The 23,128-nt window shown below is 39.5% G+C and overlaps 1 protein-coding gene across 2 annotated transcripts in view; it reads right to left on the reverse strand.

The window, feature by feature from the left end:
* Nucleotides 1-23,128, reverse strand: part of PPP3CA (protein phosphatase 3 catalytic subunit alpha) — a 309,226-nt gene that overhangs the window by 37,859 nt on the left and 248,239 nt on the right. For both annotated transcript variants that reach the window (XM_037151912.2, XM_037151913.2), the window contains exons 7-9: nt 19,313-19,390; nt 16,291-16,385; nt 216-341 (exon numbers count right to left, since the gene is read on the reverse strand). In XM_037151912.2, coding sequence (XP_037007807.1) covers nt 216-341; nt 16,291-16,385; nt 19,313-19,390 — 299 coding nt within the window. The remainder of the gene's footprint in view (nt 1-215; nt 342-16,290; nt 16,386-19,312; nt 19,391-23,128) is intronic.

A 23,128-nucleotide genomic window follows, 5' to 3' on the forward strand; every position in this document is an offset into this window, starting at 1 on the left:
GGCTGCTGTCATGATTTTATTAGACAGTATGAAGAAAAGAGGCCCGTTCCCCTGACTAAACAGGTTTTGAACCTCCCCGAGGCCCGGCCTCCGTGCTGTGGCACCCCGGCTGAGGGTCGCTGGGGTGGGTGGACGTGCCTCACGGTCAAACGGCCCCCCTCTCCTCTCCTTCCTCCACCATTTCACTAGGAGTTCACCAGGATTCCACAACACACCTTTCTCCCCAACAAATGGCAGAGACCAAGTGAACACATCCATGAAATTCGGAAGCCAGTATGGATGAGGAGAACAGTTGAATTGCCTGATATTCATGACGTTGTTCTCATACTTTAATACTGCAGCTGAAAACAACAAAAAGAGGAGTGTTAGATTCACAAGCACATATTTACTGCTTTTCCACACGGGTTTGGTTGATCAAGAAAATTCAATTGTTTGACTTGAGTCCAACACCGAGGCAAATATGTTAATTAATCATGAATAGTTACAGTAGTTATGGACTTAAAACTTCATTAGGTATAATATGTAACTATATGATATATAAATACTAAATATGAAATGGCACTGCAATTTGGCAAATATTCATATAAAATAGTTAATAAAATGTTTAATTGAATCCAAGAACATTCTGATCTCAGTTAATATCTGATGACACTAGTAAAACTGTCCTAGTTTTTTTTTGACATAATTTAATAGTGTCAAGTATTTGTGTAGAATTTATGCTATTTTTTAAGACACACTTTCTTCCAGTAGAACTCTTGATATGTATACAAAAGAGTTTAAATTAGATTGTGTTCTTGACTTGATAAATTAAATGTTTGGATTGAATTCTGTGTAAAATACTATGCCGGTGACTGACTGCACCCTTGCTTTCTGAAAACGATGAATCATCCATAACTGTAGGAAAACGAATCTGTCTCACTCTGCTTTCTGGGTGTCTGGGTTGCACATAGCCTCACACAGAGAACCTCAGCACCTCGCTTCTACCTGGGTTTAGAAATTCATTCCCTAGTAATCCTGGTACAGGAGTAGCAGGTCTCAGTGAGTACTTTCAATGAAGGGAAAGCTGCCTATTTTAATGTGGTCGTTTTTTTCTCTGAAGAGACAATTTTAAGTTGTGCGGAATTGTCAGGACTGAACTTTGACAATATTTTATTTTGATTACCCTATCATGGCACAACCAGCATTTTATTCGTAGAGATTATTGATCACATCCTAGATGATGTCACAAGATTTTTTCCCTGTTTTTGTTTAGGGGTCTGAAAGATAGAACAATTATTTCATTACTTTTTAATTTTTACACTGACTTTTATATAAGGCATGTTGTAGCACGTGATTATAGATAACAAAACAAAGGCAGCGCTTAAAATCTATTTTCAAAAAGCAATTGAAAGTTTACTGGTTTTGAGCTTTTATATTAAGATCTGCACTAATATCATCACTTCTTACTTAATGATATCTTGAACATAACATGGTTTCATAACTCTATATTTGCTCTTCCACATGGAATATTTTCTCAGAAACCTCTGAATGTCCAAATTCTTCCCATTCTTTGCTGTCCAGTCCAAACACTATCCCCTCAGTGAAGTATTTTCTGGTTTCTTCTGGTGAATTCCAAAAGCCCTTGACTTACACTCCTCTACTGCATTCATCACTCGGTTTTGGCCACAGCTCTTCTCTGTACCTATGTAGATACCCAACCCCAGTCTCTCTCTTTAAGGACAAGAACTTGTGGCAGATTTTCTGTTTCTTTGTGTTGCTCATACCACCATTTCAGCATGGTGCTCAGGACACTTCCTTTCCTCTACAATGGTTTTCAAGAAAATTCTTCCTAATCCCCTCTCTCTTTTCATATTTTTAAGGATCTTTTATTTCCTTAGTCAAATGACAGTTATTTTATATTCTGATAATTCCAATATCTGAAACGTCTGGTCTGTTGTTTCTGCTGCTTTTCATGGTGGATTCTTTCCTTGTGGTGTTGGTGAAAATTTGTTTTTAACCTGAAGATGCTCGTTGTCCTTAGAGCAGAGGTTTTCATCCAGGGCGATGTGTAACCCCTGCAAAAGCATCTCAGACTTTTTGGGTTGTTTCTGGCACCTAAGGAGAAGTCAGGAACGCTGCTCCAAAGCATTGTGTGAGCCTCTCCAAAGATGTCTGCCTCTACCAATGACCTGGCCCCCAGCCCGGGCCACCTGAAATCCTGCCCTTGAGGTTTCTAGGGCCATGGAGGCAAATGGGTGTCACCGTGCATAGAACACCAGGGCCAGGTAATCCCTGCAGCTGAGGGTCAGCCTCAGGTGGAAGGTCTCCTGCTAACAGTCACCCTGGGGCAGACCTATAGCCTATCTCCTGTCTCCCAAGTCCCCTGTTTAACCCTGTCTCATATGAGACGGTTTCTTGAGTGTCTCCCTCATCCTGCTCACTCCTGTTCTGGCTGCATGCCACCACGGCGATGCTGCTGTTCACCTGTGGTCCAGGACCAATTCAATCTTTTTGGCGGGTTTGATCACTGGAGAATATGGGGAGGGTACATAGTTTTCTAGGATCTGGATTCTACATAGTTTCCTAGGATCTGGATTCTACATATATTGTATTACAGCCGAAAAATATGTTGAAGGTTTTAGCAGCTTGCAGAAAAATAAGGTCTTTGCAGGTCCTTGGGGACAAGAACCGCAGACAGTGCAGTTAACTCTGACCTAAAGGGAGCTACTCTTCTCTTCCCACGGAGCTCTGAATTCTGCATGGATTTCTGTAAACCCATTCCCCTTCACATTTATGCCATATGTCATTTGGCCTACAGACACATTCACATTGTATTAAAACATGTGAAATGAAAGAAACAGGGCAAATTACTATACCAGTGCTTCTCACCCACCAGGTGGGAGAGGTAAAGAACTCCCCACCTTTGGTAAGCGCTGCCCGGCACGGGCTCCATGGTAAAAGGCCTTCACTGCTTTGGAAGGTCCGCTGCACGTTCACAGCAGGAGTGACACCTCGGGTCTCCCCAACACGGTTTAACATTCTAACTGGTCTTTCTGAAGAGTAATTTGCCCTCTAAGTTTCTCCCAGCTTTTGTTAGCATAAGGTTGGTAGAGCAAAAGGAAGCAAATTAAATGTTGTAATGCCCTGCAGGAATGGGAGAGGCTTTATATAATATGTCATTTAATTCTTCTACAAATCTGAGAAGCAGGTGTGACTGCCCTTATGTTACAGACGAAGGGGCTGAGGCTGAGAAGTGAAGTGACCTGCTCAAGACCATGCAACCTGGCAACTAGAAGATTTCACTCTTATTTATTTATTTAAAAGATTTTATTTAGTTTTAGAGAGGGGGGAAAGGTGGTAGAAAGAGAGGGAGAGAAACATCAATGTCTGGTTGCCTCTCACGCACCTGCTACTGGGGACCTGGCCAGAAAACCAAGCCTGTGCCCTGACTGGGAAATGAACCTGCGACCCATTAGCTTGCAGGCCGGCACTCAATCCACCGAGCCACACTAGCCAGGGCCAATCTCACTCATATTTAAACTCAGCTTTTTCAACTGACACCAAATTCATTGCCTTTCCACCTTTCCCTGTTATCTCCCATAAATTCGTATAAATTCTAGCCCTAGCTGTTATACTAATTTAACTTTCAATGTGATATTCATAATTAAAGACATTTTAGCTTTTGCCAAAATACAAAGTTGAGAAAAATAAAATAGGATACAAGTTCACAAGTGAGGGTAAGAGTTTTGCAGTAGCTAAAATGGTTGTTTGGCAGCTGGTAAGATGAAGCATTTATTCATTTGACATTGCTCAATACAATTCATCTGAAAGCCCACTAATAAAGTCAGTACTGTTTCAGATTTTATTTTCATTAACAGCAGAAATAATAAGTTTTAACAATAGCTACATTCACTGAGCATATCCTGTATACCAGGAACTATGTTTGGTCTTCCACGAACAATCACATTATCTTCACAATATCCCTCAAAAGTGGTTCTTATAATTTACATTAAAAAAATAAGCAAACAGAGAGGTTATTTGCCAAGGTCCCACTTGAGAAGCAGCAAACATCAGTGGGGGCTTGAATCTAAAGTCCCTGATCTTTCCAGCATTCCATGATACTCCTACCCTAACAACACAAATCATTCAATGCCTACCAAATTTTGGACACAGATTCTCCCTCTACATTTTTTTTTTCCCAAAAAGAGGACTGGACTGGAAGGCCAAGTACTGGGACTGCTAGCTGGATCTGTCATTAATTACTCAGGAGACCCATGGTCACTAAATGTCTCTAGATCTCAATTATCTCATCTAACTACATGGATTTGTCTAAATAACTTATGACTTTTTCTAGATCTGATGCTGTTAATGAACTCTGGAACAAAGACCTCATCGTTAGTGCAATGATTGGTTAATATTCTTGGTAATTTTAGAGGGTATTAATAGAACTTTTTTACTATTTTACTATAGTTTAAAAATTACAAATGTAACAACACACATTCTTTTCTCTTCAGCAACATAAAATATTCATGCAAAAATACTTCTCAAATAACCTAACTAATAAGTTACTCATGAATTGTGATTTTTGTATAACAAATATGTTACAAAAATACATAAAAAATTAAACCAAACAGTTCCAAATACCTACAGCCACAAAATTCACAGTTAACATTTCACCTGTCACCTCCCACATCTTCCGCCCCGGCCACCTGCCTTTGACTGTCACTGGGATTACAACACTCCACTGGAACCCTGACAATGTGCTCTTCACTGAAGTACTTGCACGACATTTATCTCCAGTGCAATATAAATAATACAAATGGTTGTACTTCCAGAATCACTTGAGACCACCTCCTGAGATCTTGTCTGAGAAACAAAGAGGAAAAAAGAACAAAGTCCCCCATCAAGGAACTCTATCCACATGACCTAGTGTCATTTAACGATTGTGTCAGAGGCCCTGAGAGGGACTGTGATATGTATTCAGGCCTCACGTTAGTAATCAAATTTAGAGCACACCAGACAGCACAGAAACCATGGCTCTTGTGTTGCACATGAAGGCATAAAGAACAGTCAGAAGAAAATCTGGTATAATGAAAAGAATACTGATCCTCGTGAATCTGGAGGCCTGAGTGCTAATTCTTCTCTAAGGCCAAATTTATGGTCTTAAAGTTACGCCATTACTTGGTCCAATCATCTTATTGTACCTGTAGGGCCTTTTGCAAGCATGTCAAACATGCTTATGTAGAAGGCGCAAAATCAGTGACCAAGGGACAGGTCCTACTTGGGAACAGGGAAGGGCCACTGAACCTCCATCATTTCTAGTGACACCAGGAGGCCCCAGAATGTAGTGAAATCCAAGGAACGGAATCCAGATCTTATTCCATTCCTCCGTCTACCGAGCTGTGCGCTAATTGCTAGGCCACATCTAAATATGTAAATTAAAGGGGTCTTGCCTACTTTAAAATTGGAAATTTTAATGGACACAAAACCCCACATTTCTTAAGACCTCAACAACATTTCTCAACATCTTCTTTATAGTTGCTGTCACCAGGGAAGCTGGTGACAGGGCAATAGGTGACAAACACAGAAAGATCCAAAGAGAGCTTCTAATTTAAGGGAGGTTGTCAAAATATTGCTAGCAAGATGAACTGACTAGCTCACCAAATCACGAGCTCAGCACATTCCACATGGATGTCAAGGGAAATACAAAGCTCCTTTTCTGAAAGCCTTTATTAACTATAATGCACCCAACATACCTCAGGCATTCTGAACACTACTAGGGGCTGTTTTAAAATAGGGGAGAGGCAAAGTCAAAAGAATGGGAATGACAAATTTTATTCCTTTTCTTGCCCTTCTACTAAAACTTCCTGTCTCCTTAATTCTAACTGACCATCCATTCCCATCTTCAAAAAATGGGGCACAGGGACAGAAAATACACACATACGAGAGGAAAGCAAATGGGGGCACTCCTGAATCATTACAATCTATGCAGAAATAGAATAAATGCTTAATAGACCCAAGATGTTTCTTCTTTTCAATGCTTTGATCTGCAGATACCTTAGCGGAAAAACTAGCCTCAGTGTGTTCTTTGGCAAAACCTACCATAAGTCAAGGAGGGATGGTCACTTGATAGGTAAATTTTTGAGGCAGGACCTATGTATCCATAACAAATTTTGGCAGGGACTGAGGGTTCTGTTGGTACACTCCAAGGAAGGGCTTTAAAAAAGATGCTACCATTTTTTTAAAAAGAATATCTGTGTTTTCTCCTAAAAATAATCTCTTAGGGTAAAATTTTTACTTAAGATTATGGGAGAATATATATGCATATTTATACATATACAGCACAGTCTTCAATGGTACATATTATATCATCTATGAACAAAATCTCTAGGACTCCTTCCATTTCAAAATCTGACTTTTAACCCTTGTTTTCTTTAGTTTATTCCTGCCCTGTGAATGTCCTCTCCTTGCCAGGTAAAGTATGTTTTCAAAAGACTTCTTTTTAAATTACTATTAGAGATGTAGGTGAAGCAAAACGGACTGATTCAGGAGGAGCTGTGTGGTAAGGACTACACTTGTAACTCCCTTTTTTCTCTACAGCTCATGGCATTTATGAAGATGGGTTTCATGTCTCCAATTTTCAGGTAATTTTGTCACAATGACATTCTTTAGTATGGGTTTCTGAAGAAATTTAATGTCTCAGTGATTCAGCACTTAACATAAGGCCTTCACAACCTATTCGCAGTAACTTCCACGTAAGGACTGGATTTCAACCAACCTGAACTATTTTATTAATGGATACAGACAGTAGGCCTATCTGATTCCTGAAGCCACTGACTTTGTATTTACCCAGATGCACACTTGACTACGTATCATCCTTTTATGCCTGCATCTGGCTGGCGCTGCCACCCCTTACCTTGTGCACCTGTCCTGCACTGCACCACTGCTGCCGACGCCTTCTTCGACTTTCTTAAAAGTTTCCTACACAAAATCTGGTTAATATTATCTTACATGAAGAAAAGAGACAGTGCCAGATATATTTATAAAATAATATGAGTCCATATGATGACTGTGTTCATGTGTTACGTGCTTCTCTTATCAGTATGTTGGTCAATTCTGAACCAGGTCATTACTGAAATACAGAACCTTTGGTAAAGTGGGAGGAAGATGGTGGAAGGGATGAAGAAGGTATAGGTCTTTTTTGTTCTCTTATAGGGCTTTGTACCATATCTGGCACATGGTTAACATTCAGTAGTGTTGGGTGAGGAAATGATCTAAGGATGGGAAATAGAGAAAGGAAGGACAAGACAAAGACAGACAGGAAGGAAAGAAAGAAGGCACACAAAGAAGAGGAAAGCAAAAAAATTTCAAAAATATAAAACACAGAACTTGTCAGGACACTAAAAATGTAACTAACCACATATAAAGAGAAGGCTGAGGGGAGCATGAGGGAATTTAGGACAAAGGTAATATGTCACTTCAGAGGCTATACTCTGTTTTAAAATTCTAAAAGAGTCTCCAAAATAGATAAGAGTAAAAATAATATTGGTTCCGTCAGTAACTGTGTGAACTTGGGCAAATATTTCTCCTTATTTAAGCTTTACCTTCTAAACTTGTAAAACAGGGAGAATAATACCTGTCCTGTCATTTTTGAAGTAAGAAGATCAAATAAAATATGATTAATATGCACAGTATATACAATCAGATAAAATACTTGGCCCTTGAAAAATATAAAATATCACAACTCGGTTTCAAATTTCTCAGGAAGAGAAGGCTACCTATTTTTTAAATGATTTTATTTATTTATTTTTAGAGAGAAGGGAAGGGAGGGAGAAAGAGAGGGAAAGAAACATCAATGTATGGTTGCCTCTCACGCGCCCCCTACTGGGCACCTTGCCTGCAACCCAGGCATGTGCCCTCAGTGGGAATCAAACTGGCAGTGCTTTGGTTTGCAGGCTGGCACTCAATCCACTGAGCCACATCAGCCAGGGCAAGAAAGGAGGGCTACCTATTTTCAATAGTTGGCCATTTTATAATTCCCACCTCACTAGCTTACATGAACCTTGGGGAAAGTAGGTGTCCCCTTTGTGTCCCAGTTTTTCATCAATAAAATCAAGACTATAATGTAATTCATACAGTTTTTGATAAATAAATGCACTTATTTATGGAAACACAGAGCAATGTCTGGTAATCCTAAGTGCTCAATAGTTAGTTATTATTGTTATTATTATTTATAGGAATAAAATAAATAGTACTTGTATTACATGCTATCCCAACTAAAGGACAATACAGGGTGGAGCAAAAGTAGATTTACAGTTGTGAGTATGTGAAACACTGTTTATTATTATTTTCCATATGAATAACTGAAACCTACTTTTGTTCCACCCTGCATTTACTGAACATATTATTATCAACCTAAGTCTTAAAAAACATATATACCAAGCTACATCACTCAAGGTACCGATGACCATGGCAATGGTGTAGGAAATTACCACCACAGGTCAATGCCACACACTGAAGAGTCCTGGATACAAAAGGCAGTGAAATAAGATGCTGCTGACACTTCTCTGCAGTTAATTATATCCGTTCATCTCAGGGAGGGGATTTCTTTGAAAACTAATCCAATCTCAACTTCTCTTTCGTCTTAAATGTCTACATAAATTTCTTTTCTACCACCTCGTATTGATAATAAAAAAGTAAAGACTATGAGTTTTATTCATGGTTGCTGCTTTGCTCCTTCATAAGTTCTTATATTCTATAACATTTCTCAGTAGATTATCCTAGGTTTAAAAATCATTATGAAAATTATCTTTCTACTGTGTTTAATTCTACCAATATTCATCTGGCTAAAGAATAAAAATATTTATTAAATAAACAAAGGAATCATTTTTTTCCCCAGTGGAGTGGTATCTTACTGTTTTGTATCAGTAACAAAAAAAACTACTTGGCCTACTTGGCAAATATCACCTAACAAAATGCCATAATGATTGGTATTTACATTTTTTCTATTGAAATAAATGGTCTAGGCAAACAGTTGCTCAGCACCAATTAAGAGGTTCTTTAGATTCGAGATAGAATCTTTAGATTCAGATTCTGTTTATAAATGGTATTTTCCTGAAGCACCTGACTATTGAAATAAATGGTCTGGGCAATATTTTCGATTGGAAAATATTTAAGAATGTTTGAAAGTATTTGAAAATATCAGGTTTCGATAAGACTAAAATGCTTTTGATAAGTAATTCTATCATGTTGCCAAGTTTAGAAGTCTAAACCATCAAAATACATTTTTCCCTATCAAAAAGGGCAGACATTTGTATCTCAGAATTTTAGTAAATAATGTTCTTCTTCCCCATCCTTGGAACCCAATTTTCTGCCTCCTCTCTCTTCCTTAACCTACCTTCATATTGATTTTTTCTTTGTTGTCCCATTAGTTTTTTGTTATGATCGCTAAATCAATTTGTTTGCCATTTAGATTTTCCTTTAAAATCCAAAATACACCTCATTTAATAAACATGCCAAATTACTTAATTTTACTGTCAGTACCTTTTCCTGGAACTGAGTTACACCCCCTGCTATGTGTTTTCGCTACGTCTGCTGTATGTGGGCTCACCCATCCACTCGCCAACCCATAGGACAACTCTGAACTACAGCAAACTGGAACCACACAGGAACCTGCTGCCATTTACTTTAGATTTTCTTGAAGCACAGGCATAATATAGAAAAAAAAAGGAATTGAACTATTTTTTTTATTCTGATAAACTGATTTATTTGACTAGGAATTGACAATGTCCTCTTTGTAATCATATATATATATATGTATATATTTTTAAGGTTGATTCTTTTTTTAAATTTTATTTAGTTGTTTTTCAAGTACAGTTTTTTTGTCTATTTCTCCCATCCCAGCCTCCCCCGCCCCTTGCTCCGCACCTCCCTCCCTTTTCCACCCCCCTTAGTTCTCGTCCCTGTGTCCTTCCTATTTGTTCCTCCAAATCCCTCCTCCCTTTTTCCCCTTAACTTCCCTTCCCTCTCCCCTCTGGTCACTGTCCCCCTCTATTTCAGTGTCTTTTTTTTATTATGCTTGCTTGTTTGTTTTGTTGTTTAGCTTCCCGTTAAAGGTGAGATCATATGGTATTTGTCTTTCAACGCCTGGCCTATTTCACTCAGCATAATGCTTTCCAGTCCCATCCATGTTGTTGCAAGTGGTAGTAGCTCCTTCTTTCTCTCTGCTGCATAGAATTCCATTGTGTATATGTACCACAATTTTTTGATCCATTCATTTACTGATGGGCACCTAGGTTGATTCCTTACGTCGAGGTTTAAAACACATTTTCCAGGAGGGTCATTACAGTTTTCAGCCAAACCATAGTTTAAAGCAGAGTGCACCTTCGCCATTGTATTTCTCGATGCTGAAAGATTTTACTCTACCATCGCTTAAGTGATATTTCCTCAGTTAAACTTCTTTTTGTCCTTAAACACTAATTTCTACTCTCATTTCATACCACTCTTTTCTTTGGAGTATTTCCCAAATATACTTAAATAATTATTGGTGGAATTATTTGCTTAATGTCTATCCCATATGACATTATAAATCCCAGACAGGGCAAAGGCTGCGTCTGTTGTGTTTATTTCACACCCCTGGCGCCTAATGTGGTGCTGGGCAGACAGTAAGGTGAATGGATGAGGTTAAAAGTCACTTTTCCAGGTGGCAAATTATTAAGACAGGGAAGGTGGAAAAGGAGAGGGGAGAAGAAAGGTTTCATTACTCAATTTTCTGTTTGGCATATTTTAGTAATTATGAAATAGCCTTTCCCTCAGGGCTACATGTTCACAGGATAAAAACAATTTAAATGTGCAAATTGCTCTGTCAATGTTTAACTCCAGTTTGGAAAGGGTGTCTTCCCTGGTTATGGCAGTAATTTCAAGTGAGATAAAGCTGTGTGAATCAGTGCTGAAAGAGTACTGTTGGGCACTGTCTCGCTATCAATTTCCAGAAAGGAAATGCTTCCATCAACGCCCGTACTGACTGCCTACCATGTATAAAGCATGCTAGTTGGATTTACCATGTGTATCAAAAAGCCCCTGCTTCAAATGAGTTATAATCTGGTTAGGAACTTATAGGGATGTTAACTATAGGGAAAACTAATAGAAAAAAAATTAAATGATAAGCCCGAGGGCAATGATTGGTACTGCAGGCACTCAGGGAAGGACTATCAAAGTCTTTGTGGCGGCACAGACTGCGATGGGTCTGTCTGTTTAGACGGGGGTAGGAGAGTGAGACAGGCGCTCCAGATGGAAAAAGTGTGTGGGCCAAGGCGTGGGAAAGAGAAAGTCAAAAGCTATTCAGGGCTGTGAACAGAACGATCTGGCTGAAGCAAACTAGCCAGAGAGAAGCAGAGAAACAGGACATAATGGTATCTCAGCCCAGAGTGAAATTATAACTCAGAAGCTGAGCAGGAGGAATATTCCGCTCGGAGCTTCTCTGACGCTCCACACTGACACGTGGCCTAAGACTGTCACTGTGGCTGTAGGCCTCAGGCTGTTTAAAACCGTGTACTTATCCTGCTATTTCAGTAACAGGAGAAACACAAAGGGTGGGAGAGGGATAGAATTACAAAACTGACTAGAGCCAGCCTGAACCAAGATGGTGCTGAATCTGACCTCCAGGAGACCCTGAACTCCATTATACCCTGACTCTTAGTACATGTCGATTATAATCCACGAGCATGCTAACTGACTCACCCTTGGGTGCCTTGACACACCCAAGTGGACCACATAAAGGCAGGAAAGAGGTGGGGCCCCAATTCCAGGAAGATACCAGCTCATTCCCCCCAAAGTAATGCATATGCTTCACTCTCATTATATTGCCCCCATAACAGTCTCTCCCCTCAGACTTCTCTAGAACAAGAGGTTGATCTATGACTTTGACCCCCACTCCTCCATCCTCTGGCTATCGAATACAGCCTGTTCTACTGAACAATCTTTGACCAAATGAAGAAAGAACCCTTAAAAGGTCAGATGGTCCTTCCTGGGGAGCAGGTCCCCACAGTGGGGGCCTGAATGACCTAAACTGGTAACAACAGCAATATAAAATATTCAGTGATGGTATCTTAATACTGCACACCATTATTTTCAAAGCAGTTTCATCTATTATTGACAATTTCTTTTCTCATTTCACAGAGATGTCCCTGTATGCCAATAAAATTAGGTGAGTTAGTGGTGTAATGGTGGGGCTGTGATTTAAATCTACATCCTCTGTCCTGACACCTTGCAGGAGTACGTGGGAGTGGTCAGAATGCGGGGACGGGAGCAGGGAGATGGGGGAGAAGCAGATGTGTGGGAAGGACGGGGACTGTGTGAGTTAGTGGGGGCCACACCCATGGATGAGACACTTACAGTCAAAATTTTCTGGAAGCTGGCTTTAAATTGTAGGCAAGTATGAGCAACAAATCAGAGCTACTGGACATTTAAACAAGCTGATCATACAATTATTATCGGTTTTAAGATGGCAGAATGCACCCATTAGTCGTATCCCTTCATTTTGCCAGAGGGCTATTAGTTAACTTGCAGAAACTTTAAAAATCAAATCATGCCCTGGCTGGTGTAGCTCAGTGGACTGAGCGTGGGCCTGCAAACCAGTGTTGCAGGTTCCATTCCCAGTTGGGGCACATGCCTGGGTTGTGGGCCAGGTCCCCAGTACGCGAGAGGCAGCCACACATTGATGTTTCATTCCCCCTCTTTCTGCCTCCCTCCCCCTCTCTCTAAAAATAAACAAATAAAATTAAAAAAAAAACAGAAAAAATCAAATCATACTGTAACTATTAGGTTATAATTCCAGAGGTCTGTATGATTTATCTAAATGTAAGAATCAAATGACTCACAGACTTCTCACAGCTCTCTTTCCATGAACTGTGTTTTGAAGGTGCTTGCAACCCAGTTTCGTTGCCCTGAACTTTAAAACTCCTGTTAATGTTTATTTTATTCTAATACCGCAATCCTCATTCCCACAGTGATTAAATGGCCCCAGCTCCCACGTACTCTACACAGTGTTAGCACAATAGCCTTAAAGTGTTTCCGGAACTTCACACAAAAGCCTTTTGAAATTATGCTCAAACTGGAGAATATATCTTTCTTCTTCTTATCAGTTTATTTTTTCCCCAGAGGAGAATTTTTTTCTTTTATGAAAAGGTTCCCAAAATGAAATGCTTCTGTCCACTTTCTGAAAGACTGTGATCTACCCCGAAGGCAAGAGGGCACAGTGCTAGACCTGCAGAACTGCGAAGCTGGCGGTACGCTGAGGACTCTCCCTTTTTTCAGTTCTTGCCTTGTTCAGTCGGAACCACACAAGCATCGCACACCTTCTGTGGTAAACAGCTATTGGTCTCGAGCAAAACTACAATACGTAGCATGATGATGAAGGGAAAGGATCTAAGTCTGTTCTTATGGAGTAAATTCCCAATTTTCTTCTTCTACTTTTTTAAACTGACTTTTTAGTGGTTAAAACACCTGTTAAGTATAGTACATGCTACTTAGTCACTGATCTCCATCAAGAAAATGACTGGTTTGGGCATGTCCTTCACTAGGTTTAATAAGGGGAAAAAATGTTTCTTTAGTAACACAAAACAAACAAACAAAAACCTTAGTGGTCACATTTTATATACTTTTGGTAAATAACAGGATCATGGTGGGACATGACAGGCAAGGGGACCTCCTGAGGTCTTGCTCTCGCTGGGAGCACCACGAGGGGACTCTCTGGACCAAGACAAGGAATCCTCACCCTATCAAAGGGAACTAGTGCTTATTGGTTTTATACAAAAGGCTTCAAGATTGAGAATTTGGGGGAAAAGTGGTTACTGCTTAAAAAATAAGTTTAAAAAACACTAGACTTGGCTTTATACTTTTCCACTTCTAAACAAATGTTCATTTTTTTGTTACTGTCTTGAGGGAAAAGAGGAGGAACTGAAACTGAAGGTCCTTAGGACTTTGATTAAATTCAGCTTTATATCGCAACTCTAGAAATGCCATCTCTCTCTCTGTACACACGTACCCCTCAGAGACCTAGCCTTTCTCCAGGATAATCAACAACCTCTGAAGACAGTAGCTGGGACCTGAATGGTGGTCACAAGGCCTGGACCTCTGGCAGGCTAAAGACAAAATCTTGACCTCAGTCAAATTTTCAGCTGCTGAGCCCCACCCCACCGGCCACCTTCCCTTGAGACTGGACCCCAGAGAAGATCTCAGAGCTGCTGTCAAGCCCTGAAGAAATGATTTATTACCCTTTCCTCGCCTCCAACCAATAAGCTTCCAGCATGACTCTGAACCCCCAAATCACAAAGCATTGTGATCGTGTCCTCTGTAATCTGAAACCTACATACCATCAAGGGGTCAGGTCTGTAGAGCATTAGTTTTCTGTTCTCCGGGATGGCACCATTCATCAATAAAACAGCCAATCTTTCTCCACTGTGATTCTCAGTGTCTAGTGTTTGGCTCTGCTAATGTGGGGTGGAAAACTCCTTCTGTTAATACACATATCATTTTTTTTACCTTAATAAGGTCCTTTCTGATAATTCTAGACAATTACCCCTTGTCAAATGTACTTAGCTTTTGACTCTCTTACTTTATACTTCATCTAATAGTGCCCTATATTTTTATTCAATCACCCAAATGTCTTACTTTGTCACCTGGCTTATAAGCCCTTGGCATGCTGAGAACACATTTTCTTTTAGTTTGCACACTTCTTGCCACAGAAGTGTCTCTGTTTTAGGAATGGGGCAACTAGAAAAGGGGGGAAGCGCCCGTCCCTCGCCCCCCGCATGGTGGTGACAGAAACTGCATGTCACTGATAACCACGGCCCTGGAAGAGATCGCTTGGCTGCAGCACGCTCTGTCCAGCAGGTGTTAGTTACTCTCTGCGCTACGTGGGAGGAGGGTGAGAGTGAAGCTCCCTGTGTAGGACAAAGCAGAGGCGTCTGGGGAGAGACGAGGATCAGGAAGGTATGTGGCAGCATTGTAATGACACGCAGTTCACCCTTTTGGAGCAGGACCCCTGACACGCCCCAAAGGTAGGGGGGTCAGGGTCCAGGCCTGAGCAGGAGGAGGTGGGAAGTGCTAAGCAGGAAATCAGGGTACAGGCTAAAAGGGAGGCCTATCTCCCACCGGGAATGGGGAGTGCAAGAAAAAAATGAAGACAACTATCTATGCATAAGGGCTGAGGACACAGAGCAGGTGCTTAGTTATCACAGTGGCCAACAGCCGCTCAGGCATCTGGATTCCAGCTGGTGACAGGAAGCACCTGTCACAACTCATTCAGGCACGGGAATGGCTCCTTCTAGAATTGTTCAGAAATGAGGCTGCCTTTTCCTGCTTCTCCTGGGCTATATCTCACCTCACAAACATTTTATTGCTTTTTCTCTTTCTCTCTCCATTTTTCTTAATCTCAGAGAACCACACTCAGACATGCCACCTAAGTACTATCCAGACCTGTGCCAGCTAGAGTTAATGGCTTTGCACATTTTATCACCCTTTCCGCCATGCCTGTTACACTTCTCATCATTTCTGAATGAAGAGATTACCTTGATGAAAGAAGATTATATGCCCCTTGCCCCTCCTTTCTTCCTTGTAGTCAGTAAATACTACCCTCTTGTTTCCTGGTCTCTTTCATGCACACAAGTGTGGCGTTTCAGAGAGGCAGTGCAGAACGCCAAACCAGAAGACCTGGGTTGAAGCCCAGTTCATCACAACTGACCCGAGTGACCCTGGGCAAGACAATCAACCGGAAATTCCTTCTGCATAGTAAAGGGAGTGTGTGTCGGGAGCTAGTGGTATCTACTTTGAAGTTTTATATGATTTTAAAAAATGAATAATTACTTTCTTAGCATAGGATCTGAGTCATGGTAGGTTCTCAATATACAATTTGAATTTCAAGCCATAGATTATTTATACTTATTTTTCCTTGATTCTTTACATGCGCAATCACACTATTCTTATTTAAATCCACATCCTTCTTAAGGGACATGATTTTGGATTACTCCTAATTACAATTTCTTTTAAAGCTTATAATTTATCAGAGCAGTAGCTGTCCACACCGCTATACCTTAGAAGTGCCTGGAGAAGAGGTAAAACATAACTGAACCTGGGCGTCACCTCTGACCAACTGAAGCTTCACCTCTGGAGATAAAAGTTTTGCATCAAACAATAAATGAAAAAGGAAAGGAAAAAATGGTTAAAATATTAACTAAAGACAAACTAAAATAAAAACACTTAAAAATAACTCCACTTATGACCGAAGTCCACAGGAGATTTAAAACAACTCACCTTTGTTATTGTACACATCTAAGTAATTTGGTGCGGAGAAAATCGTAATTAGAGAAGGGAAGCCTGTTGTTTGGCTTTTCCTGTACATGCGATACCTAAAAACAGGAAGTACATGTTCAAACAAGGCTCACAGGAAAAAACGGTGATAGCGAATTATAAATTCAGAAATACAAAATTAAAATTCAGTTTTATTGTTCAGAGAGAATTTGATCACATACCATTAACTAAAATTTTCTCTGTAAAGCCTGTTATACAATGACATCAATTCACTTCAGAGATGCCAATAAAAACATGCAATCATATGTAAAATGTCCAAACAGGTTTCTCCTAAGTCTAGACAGAGGTTGCTTTTTGTCTTCTACCCACTAGTTTTTTTCATAAGCTTGCCAGTGTTTTTGATATAAAAAGCTAAATAAGCAAAGCAATTTATAAATTTTCTCACTAATAAGCAGGCTGATTATTTATCTACAGTATGTTGTTACAGTTATATTTCCTCTTTTTGCCTAAACTAAGTAAATTGCTTTTCAAATAAAGTTGGGTTAAATCTATGGATTGTACGAATTGAAACAGTTTCTACTTTAGAGTTTATCTATTATCAATCTCTTGTGGTATCTGCAGACCAAAGATTATTGTTTCAGCAGGGTGATATTTAACCAATCAGTAATGAAACAGAACATCTGCAAGATCTTTGGAAACAGACCAAAAATTCAACTTCTTTTTCTTCTACTAAGACAAAAATAAAACCCTAGTCCTCAAATAACTGAAGATCCAGGAGACTGGCTTTTGCCACCGAGGTTAAAATGTATTTCATGACTCCTAGGTTGTAGATTTCAGGAATATCAGTTTAGAAACATCCTCTGTAACACATAACAAAATTTTATCATTCCCGGTATCCTGTGTCAGTTATTTCTGGCATGCTGAATTTAGCCAGGTTCTAGATGTGCCTCAAATAGTACCTTAAGAAAGATAATTAGCTACTTTAAAATTTATAATATTACAAATATTTTGGATACTGCTTTTCCCAGAAGAAAATATCCCCTTAAAAATCTTTTGAAATGTTCTTGTGGACCTTGAGAAGATTAATTTGATGTGAATACTGAGAAGGACTTTCTCTGCTGAGATGGATTCCCCATGGTCAACAAAGGGCCCAAATTTTAGGAATAATAAGATCCTACTGGTTGTTTGCTGACAGGGAGTTCTCACAGATACTATGAAGATTCTCAGATGGGGCTCTTGACTTCCCACACTATGCCTTGCTTGTTTATGACAACTGTGTCCACAACTGCAAGGAAACCCTGATTTCGTCTTCACCAAGGACTGAGACCCTCCCTATCCGATCTAAACTGCACAATTTTGCTACCTCATTTACATAAAACAGACCTAATTGAGAACCTGGATAGATGCTTTTGCTATGAAAGAAGGCCGCCCCATTTTCTCAGTGGAACACAATTTAGGTTGCTACCTGAATCTGCGTCTCCAGGGCTGTAGCCCCTTTTGCTCGAATAAATGCTTATTACTCCTTATTTCAGTCTAAAATTACTTTTGGTGTGGGAGGAGGGACTGGATGGAGGTAGAAGAGTGTGTAAGAGGGATAAATGGTGATGGAAAAATACCATAAAAATGAACTATTAAAAATAAAATCAAATTACTTTTGGTTTACATTTTAGAAATATTTATTCTGCTTAGGGGACTGAGTTTTTCTGGGGGAAAACTGGAATGTGAAAGATACAAACACTCTTAACCCTAGTACCTTGACTTCATAAACCATGGCTGGCTATACCTACTTGACAACAACTAAAACCAAAGAAAATGGACGACATAATTTCAGTTGTCCCCAGTGAATCAATCGACCACTCATTTTAAAGAGCTGTTGATTTTCACCAATGCACTTAACATGTTTTCAAATAAGCAGATGATTGCAGGTTCACAGAGAGATTAAGATAAACCTGCCCCAAATTCACAGCTGGGACAGTCAGCCAAAAAGGCCCGGTGACACCACTGCGGGAGCAGCGGAAACAACTTGTGGAGGATCTGAGCGGCCGGGCACACCCACGGGTTACTCCAAACACTGGCAACGACAGCAGCGGGCCCCTAATATTGGATCGGTTTATACCTGAAGTAGAATCACCCCAATAAACGCAATTAAAAAAGAAGAAAAGAAAACAGGTAATTTTGAAAGGAACACAGGATCTCCTTGATTCACGATCATCGCAGACATGGGCTAACTTTAGAAGGCAGGTATCTGCATTCCCGTTTTAGCACATAGGCTATCAAATAACTGTTCTTCCATTTAGGAAAGTTCAGAACGTGAAGGGGCAAGTTTAAGCACTGGAAGGAAAACAGTGTTTTCAGTGGGGCCTACCTGGAAGGATAATGGACTTCCAATCTTCAAGTTAATCGTACCTATTTCTCCATAACACAGATTTAATGCACCATCAAAGTGAATATCTAGTATTTCTTAGTTGTCTAAACCCTAAAATTGGTCTACATTTTAAAATTTACCAGATATTACAAAACCACGTTGGGAATTTATTAGTTAGAATATAAGTTTTTTTCCACCATTTAAATGTTTCTGTTTTGGTCCATTAAACCTCTACAAGGATCAGGAATGATATTCTTTAAACAAATGTACCATATGTAATATCTGTTAAATATTTATGTGTAATTCTCATTCACATTGCCAATCAAGACTGGTAATTTACACACTTCTGGGACAGTGACAAGAGCACCAATTGAAATAGGAGGAAATGCCCCTGCCATGTTTAAGAAAGCCAGCTGAAAATTTTACCTGTTCAAGCTAAAAAAGGGAAGAACTTGAAAGGGGACGTTACACACATCTGCAGTCACTGGTTCCCCAGAACCCTGACTAGCTCTGTCATCAGAAGACAATTTTAGGGTTGAATTCCTTCAGGGAAGGAGCCTATAAAAATCTCCTGCAAAGGGAACCTCCGCAGCCTAAGCAGCGAGGGAGCTGTGACAAAGGGCCAATGCATGGTTTTCATAAACCCACAAAACTACTCACCCTGCATCCTGGGCTTCATGGGCTCGGAGTATGGATAACAAGTTATTGTGCTGTAAGAATTCACAAACAGCGGGGTAGCTGCCAGAGACAAAAAGAAAAGAGAAACATCTGTTATGAAGTCATCAAAAGAAGCAAATTTACCTGTTACACCCAGACCTGTGTGATTCGATCCAGCATAATCACACATACATCATTCATAGGGCAAGCCTCTTGGCTCTCTAAGGACAGGTTTTCCCCTGTGGCAGGAAAAAGCACCTACAGCTGTGCTTTTTACATAATCAGAAAGGGCTAGAGCCGTATGAATTGGAAAAGATTGCAGGCTCTTACATAACAACACTAGAAAAGTGTCCATTTGTAGAGAAAAATCGATATTATTAAGCCCACCTTTAAACACAAAGTGAACAAAACCAAAAATATAACACGAGGATGGAATTTAAAACGTAAACCTCAATTTTCTCAAGTACAGTGCTATTTTTTTAAAGTATATTTTATTGACTATGCTATTACGTTTGTCCCATTTTTTCCTCCCCTTTATTCCCCTCTGTCCTGCACCCCTCCTCCCACCAGCATTCCCTGCCCCCTTAGTTTATCTCCATGAGTCATACATATAACATTTTTGGCTTCACCATTTCCTACACTATTCTTAACCTCCCCGTCTATTTTGTACCTACCATTTATGCTTCTTATTCCCTGTACCTTTCCCCCCATTCTCCCCTCTCCCCCTCCCCACTGATAACCCCACATGTGATCTCTATTTCTGTGATTCTGTTCCTGTTCTAGCTGTTTGCTTAGTTTTTTTTTCAGATTCAGCTGTTGATAGCTGTGAGTTTGTTGTCATTTTACTGTTCATAGTTTTGATCATCTTCTTTTTCTTAGATAAGTCCCTTTATCATTTCATATAATAAGGGCTTGAGCATGATGAACTTTAACTTGACCTTATCTGGGAAGCCCTTTATCTGCCCCTCAATTCTAAACAATAGTTTTGCTGGATACAGAAATCTTGGATGGAGGTCCTTGCCTTTCATGACTTGGAATACTTCTTTCCAACCCCTTCTTGCCTGTAGGGTCTCTTTTGAGAAATTAGTTGATGGTCTCATGGGAACTCCTCTATAGATAACTGTCTCCTTTTTTCTTGCTGCTTTTAGGACTCCCTCCTTATCTTTAATCTTGGGTAATATAATTATAATGTGCCTTGGTTTGTGCTTCCTTGGGTCCAACTTCTTTGGAACTCTCTAAGTTTCTTGGACTTCCTGGAAGTCTTTTTCCTTTGGCTGATTGGAGAAGTTCTCCTTCATTATTTTTACAAAAACGTTTCCAATTTCTTGCTGTTCCTCTTCCCCTTCTGGTACCCTTATGATTCGAATGTTGGAACATTTAAAGATGTCCTGGAGGTTCCTAAGCCTCTTCTCAAATTTTTTGTTAGTTCTCGCTTCTTCATTATGTTCTGGTTGAATGTGTATTTCTCCCTTCAGGCCCACACTGTTGATTTGAGTCCTGGTTTCCTTCCCATCACTGTTGCTTTCCTATACATTTTCCTTTATTTTGCTTTTCATAACCTTCATGTTTTCCTCTATTTTGTGACCATACTCAACCAATTCTGTGAGCATCCTAATTACCAGTGTTTTGAACTCTGCATCTGATAGGTTAGTTATCTCCTCATCGATTAATTATATTTTTTCCCAAGCTTTGATCTGTTCCTTCATTTGGACCACGTTTTTTTTTTTTTTTTTTTTTTTTGTCTTGGCACACCTGTTATGTAGTTAAGAGGTGGAGTCTTAGGTATTTGCCAGGGCGAGGCAACCCCTATTGGTACACTGTGGCACTGTCTGTGGGGGAGGGGTCTGAGGGGGAACAATGATGCTTGCTCAGCTCTCGGCAGCTTTTAGTCACTTCCCCCACATCTCACAAGCAAATTGGGCCCTTCTGGTGCTGATTCCCAGGTGGGTGGGTTTGTGTACATTCTAGGACCCTGTGGGTCTCTCCAGTGAACATTCCTGTGAGACTGGGAGTTTCTCCTGCTGCCACAACCCCACAGCTTTTTTCAGTCAGAGGTTTTGGGGCCTTCTTTTCCCCACACTGATACCCTGGGTGGCATGGTCTGTCTTGCTCCCCAGTTGTTCCTCCTAATTTATCTGCATGCAAATGTGGGACTGCTCACTCTGCCAGCCGCGCCTTGCCTACACTGGTTCTCCAGCTGCTGCCTTGCCGTGAGTTCTCTCCACCTTGGCTGCCCCTCCTACCGGTCTGCATGAACATTTCTTCTTTAATTCCTTGGTTGTGGGACTTCTATACGGTTCAATTTTCTGGCAGCTCTGACTGTGTTTTGTTTTTAAATTAGTTGTTGTCCTTCTTTTGGTTATGCAAGGAGGCAAAGGGTATCTACCTACGCCTCCATCCTGGTCCTCAAGTACAACACTGTAAGTGTTAGGATAGTTGTACAGGCCTGAGTGCTATACAGAGAGGACTAAGTTAGGAAGTGGGAGAGAGTAAGTCTTCTAAGAAATCAAGTTATCAACTTATGTGAGGTTCTATTAACTGACTGTATTATTCAAAATCTAAACAGAAGTATAGCATTCACCGGGTTTTAAAATGCGTGCCTTACATATGATCAACAGAACTTTATCTTTAATCTTTACCTCGAACCTTGACTTAATAAAAATATCAAAATACAATTAAGAGAATATCTGTTAGGAAAGTCTTCAAACTAAAGATGACAGCTTCATCTTTAAAGTAAAATTTCAAATTACAGCTTCATCTTTAAAGTAAAATTTCAAATTTAAAGTAAAATTCAAATTACAAACTAAACTTGGAAAACCCTCTGCAATCACTTTGTGCTCTAAGAATTTTTAATAAGCTAAATATATGGTACAAAATGATTAAATTTTAGATATTTCAAGTCAAGCGATAGCAAATCCATGTTTGTTTTAATACTAACAAACTGCAGATATACACAACCCTGAACTACATATACTACAGAAGCCAATTCAGCAATTATAAAAATAGCTCTTTGGGAAAATATTTAATATATGTCACTCAAATAATTTATTACAAAAGAAGTTGGAAGTAGTTTCTATGCTACAGATTTTGAGAGAATTAGCTGAGCAACGGAAAGAAAATACCATTTAGATGGAATACTGCTGCAGAAATATTGGTTATAACAAGGTTCAGTTCTCTGGCAAAAGTGGCATCTAAAGTAAAAAACAGCTTTTTGCACATGTGCACGATGATAGCAGTTGTTCGCCTAGGTTTATTACTTTTTTGCCTATGGAAAATGGTTTTGTGTTCTTTATTTTATTTTATTTTATTTTATTTTATTTTATTTTTTCCTTTTGGAAGAACTTATGCTTGTCTTACAAAAACACAATTTTAATATATTTTCTTCATGCTACATTTGATACCTTTATGCATTTAAGTTTTCTTCCATGGAAATATATACCTAATTTTTAATGAAAATCTGAAAAAAATAAAGTTCACTTAGCAGTATTTTGCTATGTTAATAGCATTAAGCGAGAAACACTGCACTCTGTCTTGGAGAAAAACATTTTGAAGAAAATCTTTAGAAATTTAAAAGCATGTGCAAGCAAATACTGAAACTTTCTAAGAATTACAAATAGTTTTCAAAATAAACTACAGAAAATACTTGACTACCAATTAGATTCCTATTATTGATAAGCTACCTATCTAGGATACTTAAAAAAATTTAATAACATTAGGCAGAAAGGCTTTACAATATTTTAATGGGTTTTTTAAATGAAAATTATGAAAATCAAAAAGTATTGAAGCTGAACAGCATTAAAAAAGATATATGTAGAATGG

Source organism: Artibeus jamaicensis, unplaced genomic scaffold (assembly GCF_021234435.1).
Source record: "Artibeus jamaicensis isolate MK-2021 breed Jamaican fruit bat unplaced genomic scaffold, CSHL_Jam_final contig_452, whole genome shotgun sequence".
Taxonomy (NCBI): domain Eukaryota; kingdom Metazoa; phylum Chordata; class Mammalia; order Chiroptera; family Phyllostomidae; genus Artibeus; species Artibeus jamaicensis.